Source organism: Austrofundulus limnaeus, unplaced genomic scaffold (genome assembly GCF_001266775.1).
Source record: "Austrofundulus limnaeus strain Quisiro unplaced genomic scaffold, Austrofundulus_limnaeus-1.0 Scaffold15, whole genome shotgun sequence".
NCBI classification, from domain to species: domain Eukaryota; kingdom Metazoa; phylum Chordata; class Actinopteri; order Cyprinodontiformes; family Rivulidae; genus Austrofundulus; species Austrofundulus limnaeus.
The window spans coordinates 3205193-3213404 of record NW_013952417.1 but is presented as its reverse complement, the minus strand read 5'-3'; the positions used below and the strand labels follow the sequence as shown (position 1 = coordinate 3213404).

Below are 8212 nucleotides of genomic sequence, written 5' to 3'. Positions count from 1 at the left end.
TCAGACTGAAGAAGTCTCTTGGAGGAGAGACGAAACGTTTCACTAAAGAAGAACCCATCCAGAGGACCTACTTTTTTTTTCTTTTTGACTTAATATGAGAAGTTTACTGAAGTCACAAGCACATAAATAACAGCAACTCTTTACCAGAACCACACAGGAGTCTGCACTCAAGGCATATTATGCCATCGCACTTCGTAACACATCGTTAACTGTGTATTTTGTTTGTTTGCTTTAAACAAGAGCACAACTGTTACACATGCATTTGAGAATGAAATATGTTCAGTTACTAAACTGTATGCTAGTTTAGTAAACATAAGTATACACAAATGTTTTTAAAATGTCAGTTTTATTACATTTGGGTAAGTGTGCAGCACTATGTGGCCCTCTGTTAATGTAAAAAAAAATCATGGCCCCCTCCATCATTTAAGTTGCCCATCCCTGATTAAAAGGATTCTTGTACGGATATCAGGACTCCACGTCAGTAAAATGTAAAAGGTTCTCACGTCAGTCTCCAGCAGGTTGTACATGCTGGTCTCAGCCACTTCCTTTGACTCATGAAACTTCTCCAGAGCCTGTCGAACTTCCTCATCTGGAATCTTGCCCTGACGCTTCTTCTTGTAGTCGTAATCAAGTCGACGGCCTTCAAGCTTCTTCAGATGGTGCTGAGAAGGGTTTATGGAGACAGTTCAGCCGGTTTGTTTTTCAAGCAAACAACAACAAAACAAAATGAACTGCAGCATCACACACTTGGATTTCTCTGAGGTCCTTGTCATACAGCCCTTGCAGTGGATCAATAAAGTTCTGTTTTACGTCGATGTCTAGAGAGTCTTTTACTTCTGCTAATCTCTTCATGGCCTCTCCAACGTCTACTAGAGCASCACCTGAAGTAAACAGACATAAAAATTTATGGCTCAATAAAATGTGACTCTTAGTTCACACTTTGACAAACAAATTGAAACATGCAAAGAGTGCAACACCTAAAATAGAAAGAGTTTGGCAGCAGTTTATCAATGAGAACCAGACATGTACACACAAGCACCACACTGCAGGTGATCACACACATCTTTGCTATACTGTACCAAACCATGCAACACAAACGCATATTTATTACCAAAGTTAGTGTCCTCTCCGAGTTCCCGCCCATACTTGGCCATGCACTCTCCCAGCAGCCCCTCAACTTGAGGATAGCCTGGGTTCTTCACCTGACCACGAATCTTCGACATGGTGTTTAACATGGACAGTTTGGCCCGTGATGCTGCAAAGGAAAAGACAAAAAAAAAAGAGAGAAACTTGTTTCAGTTTTAAAAAGACTATAAATAATTAGGATACAAAGCTGCTGACCAGTTTGACTCTCACCTGGATTAGGTTGGAGGTACTCTGAGGTTTTGGAGATCACCTCCACTACAGCTTTACTTGTTACATCAACTTTCTACAAGAAGCACGGATTTGAAAAAGAGAATGAACATAAAATACAAACAGGCAACAGGAATTTGCTCAGAGCTTTGGCTATAATGCTAACAGAAACAGTATATTTTAGAGATACTGCTTGACACAATTATCTTTAAGTTTGACACTTTGTTTAATTTTTGATAGTATTTGTAAATTTTTAATGCGATCAAGGTACCTTTTTACATAAACGTCTCAAGCTTGTACCTAATTATCTTAAAGTTAAAATAAACTGAGTTTTATGTAAAATATCTAAAAACTGGGATTTCACAAGATTTAGTTTTGCAATGTGCAAATTCATGCAGTCCAACATCATTGATTCACTCTCTCTGATGTTGGCCTTACCCGTTCCAAGTCTCTGAAGTCATCGTCTAGTTTGGTTCCTTCTGCACCACCGACTTTCTCACTGACCATCTATAAGCAGGGTGACAACAGGAAGGAGGAGAAAATCAAAACAAAATTCAGTAAAGGTGCTCATAACGCTTTCATCTAAGTGAAACAAAATGAAGCCATTTCTATTTTTAGTTTGATTGTTGTGCTTTCTTTTTGAAGTCATAAATGATCATTTTAAACGTTCTTGACTTATTCCAAGAATAAAACTATATACTGAATGTGAGACTAAACAGCTTGCCTGAGTTTTCTTGTCAGTCACATGTTGCTAAAGATTTCAGACCGATTTTACAAACAAAGCCAAATACAACAAGCACTATAAGCATTATATCAAAAATTTATCGTCATCCCGATAAGAACCTGTGCATTAAACGTATAATAAAAAACTGCATAAACTGCAATAAMTGTGAATAAATTTGCTTTTATGCGTTTTGTCAGTCACACAGAAGCTTAAAGTATTTCATCAGTCAATTGGAACCCTTCATGTATTTGGCTAATTGGATGGATCTCTTTACATCAGATGTTCGCACTGGATAGTAAACAACTGAGCAAGCTTGGTGAGAGTCAAAATGGCTAAGAGGAGTAAGACAAGTGAGGACATTGTTAGCAACAAAGAACTTGTGGTTAAAAAACCCAGCACGTCTCTTATTTAGAGATGTTGTTCATGAAAAACACAGATAAATTTGCATTGTAGGTTTACCAAATATTGTGCACCCGCTCAACTGGATTATTGAAACTGTGTTGCTGTTATATGGTGGTAAAGTTAAACTTTTTTTATTTCGTTTTTAATCCAGAGTTACAAATAAACTATCTTGATCCACAGTAACAGAAATATTATACCTAAATAAATAAATAAATAAACACTAGGCTCCACTATACTTCAACAAGATGTGAGATATGGGATGTCGCGGAGTGCATGCTTATTTTATTTTCAGTTGATGGAGGAGAAATATCTAGTAATTCTGTTGCTGTTTTGCAAATTTGTCACAAAGAGACGGCCATTGTTTCTGACAGATGGTGAGGGAACTTGTTACGGTGTCTGGCCGAGGACCACTACCCCGTCAAAACAACCATGATGAGCCGCCTAAGTCTCCATGCTGTCTCCTGTATGCACCAAGTTGTCCAATCTCCTTCCACAAGTTTGACTATCTTTACACATTTAAATATACACTATGCAGACCCGGACAGCAACAGCAGACACTGCTCTCAGAGATCAGCTCACTGCAGCCACTTTACATAAAACAACACAACCACAAATTTCTGACCAATCACACAAAGTCCACTAGGGCTGCCATGATTAGTCGACTAGTAAACGACCAGACTATTAAAATAGTCAACGACTAATTTAATAGTCGACGTCAGCGTGAGCAGAACCCGTCTCTGATTACACATCGGCTTTAAATGAGAAGCAAAATGCACCAAAAGAACAGGATAAAATAAAAGCCTAGCATAACTTGAAAGGAAGCATACAGTATTACCTGCTATTTTTATGCCACAGTTTAAAATAAATACATTTTTATCTCGAAAAATGATAAAGTTTCAGTTTTGAAATAATGTTACACTAATTGCATGTGAGATATTCCTCCAATCATTACTTGAGTTTCAATGAAATCTGCCCAGTGGTTCAGTGGATATTTTACTGACAGAGCAAACAGGGTTGACTCAAACAGCTTAGTTTTAAAAATAAAAATAAAATCACACGTGTATCACTCAGACTGTGTTGTAGATATTAACACACCAAATTAGATCTGCATCTGTAAAATTGACTGTTATTGTCATATTTGGTTTGGTAGGACTAAGTAGCTGTGACGGCCATCTTGAAACAGGTTGACTCCAAATATTAATTAGTTATAATAGATGTACATCTTCAGATCAGATCAGATCAGAATCACTTTTATTGCCATTGTCAATGAACAGGATTCGCTGACTAGGCCAGGGGTCTGCAACCTGTGGCTCTGGGGCCACATGTGGCTCTTTGAAAATGTGACTAAAAATAACAGAATAATTTTTTGTTTGTTTGTTTTTTATACTCAACAGAAATCAATTTGCATGCAAAAACACGATCAATATTACTAATACAAAACGTAAAACATGTTAGCTCATGCTAGCCTGTTTACTTAAATAATCCAACTTCTTTCTCTCGTATCTATTAGAATTAGCTTTAAAGAATTCGAAGACTACGTAGTAATAAGAATTAGAAAATAATATATACCTAAATATTTCATTTTCATTTATTCATTTCATTAAAACAAAACAAAAAATTTATATACAATAAAAAAGAAAATATATAAAAAAAGAAAAATTAGAAAAACAATATATGTGTATCAAAATTCTACTTGTTGTACTAGTTTTTTATGAAATTCAGGATAAACTATGTAGTTTTTTTTACCTGAATGTGGTCTTTTCATTTGTCCTGATGTGTAAAAATAATAAAAAATAATAAAATTCACAATATATTTTTTAGTTTTATAATGCCACCTCCACTGGCTGTAAAGGTGCCCGAAAAGGCCCACGGACCACCAGTTGATAATCACAGTTGTAGTTTATTTTGCGGCTCGGGACACATTTTTTTTAGTTAGCCAATTAGCACAAATGGCTCCTTTGATCATAAAGGTTGCAGACCCCTGGACTAGGAATTTGCTTTGGTGTAAAGGTGCAATAAGTATAAAATATAACAAATAAAGAAAATACAAAGGATAAAGGAAAAAATTAATAAAATATATAAAATATATGTACACCAGTTCAATACAGTAAAAAGAGAAGACAACATAGTTGGAGTAGTGCAATTAGGTCCAATGATAAAGTGACTTGTTACAGAGAGTTTTATTAAAGGCTGTGCATTTGTTAATATTTTCCTAACAGACAAACGAACACACTTTAGCAATCTAAAACATATTTGTATGAAAAGGACTTTTGTCTGTATAATGCTATAGTTGGTGTAGTAAAATATTTACTTATTCATTTAACTGAATCTTTGTCTTGGCACAGACTTTTTTTACTGACACTATCAGACATAAAATCCACAGGTTAAGACATTGTGATACTCGCCTCTATTAATTGACTCATTAAAAAAAAACAAACATCAGATTTTAGTCATTTCCTACGAGTCAAAGTCACTCCTGGTGATCATAGAAGCTAGGAGAAGCCATGCCTGTCTCGTAGTTTGACCTTAGTCTTGACATTTTTATTTTATGTACACAGAGTTGTATCCTCATTGTTTACAGTGAGGTTATAAGGTTTAATGTATTCTAATAAACAGTAAATTTAGTAGCAGCTGACAAACCTACACTGAACTGGTTTTGGCAACAGTGTTGTATTTTCTGCTCTGAGCAGACAGGCAGTCGGCCTTGAGACATTCAGGTCATAAGTAAGCATGCAGCTGAAAGGCGCAACCAACTCAGCATGTTTTTTTTTCCTCTCTGAGGAGATACAAGACTGCAGTCAGTACCAGACTTTATGGCACATTTAAACATCCTACTCTTAAGAACAGCTAATGAATTTATTACCAATGCAGCCAGAAGGCAAAGGTGGAGGTGAATAATGTTTGGCCCTTGTCTGTGTGCAGATGTGTTCACGTGTTTTTTTACCAAAATATCTCATGAACCACTGGACCAATTTTAAAGAAACTAGCAGAAAGTAATCATTAGACGTACATTTACAAGTGATTACGTTTCGAAGTCAACACAATTAAAGATGGTTGCCATAGCTAACTGAAACTAAAAACACAAAAAAAGGCTATAACTGTCAGTTTAACACATACTGAAATGAAATCTGACATGGCAGTAGCGGAGTCCTTCGCTACACATATTCTGAGCGTGACATCTCATGATCATCACATTATTCTGAAGGTTTAACCAAAACAGCAACATGAGATGACTGTTGTTTAAAAGTGTGACAAGAAAGGCAAAGTTTGGATGTTCGTGAACACGACAACAGCTTTTGTTTTTTCTGACACTTAAACTTTCTGAATCTAGGTCTACAAGGTTTTTGGAAAACTCTGGCATCAGTGTGAAATGGACCACAGACTGCAGTCAAATTTTCCACATAAATAAATGAACAACTGTATCAATGACAGAAGAGTTCTGTTTGTTCTTCTCACAACTTACAACATGTAGGAGCAACTCATAGAGATACTACAAAACAACTAGAGTGTGCGTTGATCACATGATCTTGTTATTCACTGTAGCATCAGCAGCCATTAGCATTGAAGAGAAATGACTGTACTATGTTACTTTTGGCTAAGAACCCTAAGTAAAGGCTGACTATGTAAAAAATAAAACTACTGTAATATAATAATAACAATAATAATACATTATGAGAATGTATGTAAGCTATCTAATGTATATAAAAATGTAAAAGTGCCAGAAAGCTGTGTGTTATGGTTGTACCAACAGAAGAGAAAAGGGAAAATATCACTCATTTAACAAGTAAACAGATTTTATTCTGAATCATATCATTTTGTACAAATTATTAAGTAGTAGTTGGTATTGCCTCCGATTGTTATAGGTGCAACTAGTAGAGCCTACATATACATAAACATGTTAAAAGTCTGGTGCAAATTCATCAACTACTTGAGGTCATAAAAATTCAGGAAGGAAAGTCTTCAAATAATTGGAAGTGAGTCATTACAGACTAATATCAGGTTAAGTTTAGATCAATAGTTATACTCAATACACTGTATTTCCTTATACAACATGTTTTACGTGATTTTTGTATGAAATTAAACATTAATTGTGAATTATATTAATTTGTTATAAACAGACAAAACAAATATTTCTGACACATTGATATGTTGATGAGTTGGGCTTGCTGTTAATTAAACAGTTGTTTTGTTGGCTGTAAACTGTTGCCCTCACTAAGTGCCATGTTAGCTTCTCCATGATGACTGACTTGTAAACAATGGGTGGGATAGGCAGTGCACACTCTGGTTGTCTTACTCTATGGAGCAATCCAACCTCATCCTTGATCCAAACAAATTTTGGATGTTACTATTTTTGTGCTTGAGACATAACTGTCCACATGTACGCGTGTCTCACTGASTTCCAGAGAGCCAGATAGTGACAGTGCATGAAACTACAGGGGATTCAACGAGAACAGCATTACAGTGTGTCTTTTTTTTTCATGTTTATTCACAATTAACATGGAAAATCGTTCACATATAAACAAGGCCTACGTCTTAGTGAGCGTGATCTGTTGGCTGCCAAACAAAAGATGTGTAGGGGTATTTATTTACATGCACACAATCATCATGAAACAGAGTACAACATCATCCACAAGTGACAAGTTTTGGTATAAATAACAAAAAGTACTGCAAACAATCAGTTTGGCAAAAGAATGTTTTATCTTTATCACTGTGTATCAAGTACATTATCTCAGACTAAATCAAACTACTTTTGTAGTCTGTGTTGTCTGAAGTCAAAGTTGATTCACATAATAAAAACACAATTTAAGAGAAAAAAAGTAATTTACTGGGTTATGCATCACCCACATAAACAAATGTTCAGCAGCTCCAGCGCACACCTCTATGGAAGAACTTTGAAGGGCTGTTAAAAACCACAGCAGGAAAACTAGTTAGCATGTGACATCAAATTCYTGGTAACAGAAAACAAAGGAGCATTATAAACATAAAAAATTCCCAAGCTGAAAATAAACAAAAAAGGGTTTTGCCACTGCAATCCCTAAAAACACACATCAAGAGGTTATACAACTGACCAAATGTCAAAAAATACCTTTACTGCAATATCAAAATTGCAAACAACTGCAAGGCCTGTGATAAATCAATGAATATTATGTTTTACATGTCATGCATTTAAGTTTGCATGTTAATAATGACTAACTGGTCTTGATGTCCACACCTGGTTTAGATGATRGTGAAGACTAGTGACGGGAATTTTGGTTTATTGCAAATGATTTTGTCACGATAAAATTAAACAATACTAGAGATGCTGAAAATATTAGGGATGATATGAAAATTTCAGCCAATATCGATAACCAATATAATTATTGCTGTTTAACCAATATTTACTGATATTACACAAACCCACAAATTATTTATATACACATATACGCAAACACACTTGTGTAATTTTTTTGATCCTGTAAAGACAACCAGACAGCTGACATGGTTTTCTACTTCAGTTATTACTGACTGTGCAGAGTCAGTAACATCATGATCAAACAGATACCACTCAGCTAACAATTCCCTCTCCCCAAAACAGAAACACAAAGCTAAAAAGTAGGAAATCAATACTGGATGTTAATACCGGCCCAGTTTTACTTATCGGACCGATACCAATATTCTAAAAAAATGACCAATATTGGACGATACCGATATTAATACCAATATATAGTGCATCCCTAAACAATACTAATAACC

General features: G+C 35.4%; 1 protein-coding gene across 1 annotated transcript in view; it reads right to left on the bottom strand.

Moving 5' to 3' along the window:
• Positions 1-8212, bottom strand: part of sh3gl1b (SH3-domain GRB2-like 1b) — a 21012-nt gene that overhangs the window by 8905 nt on the left and 3895 nt on the right. Inside the window, exons 2-6 of the mRNA XM_014002900.1 lie at positions 1792-1860; positions 1357-1429; positions 1112-1255; positions 748-881; positions 504-662 (exon numbers count right to left, since the gene is read on the bottom strand). Coding sequence (XP_013858354.1) covers positions 504-662; positions 748-881; positions 1112-1255; positions 1357-1429; positions 1792-1860 — 579 coding nt within the window. The remainder of the gene's footprint in view (positions 1-503; positions 663-747; positions 882-1111; positions 1256-1356; positions 1430-1791; positions 1861-8212) is intronic.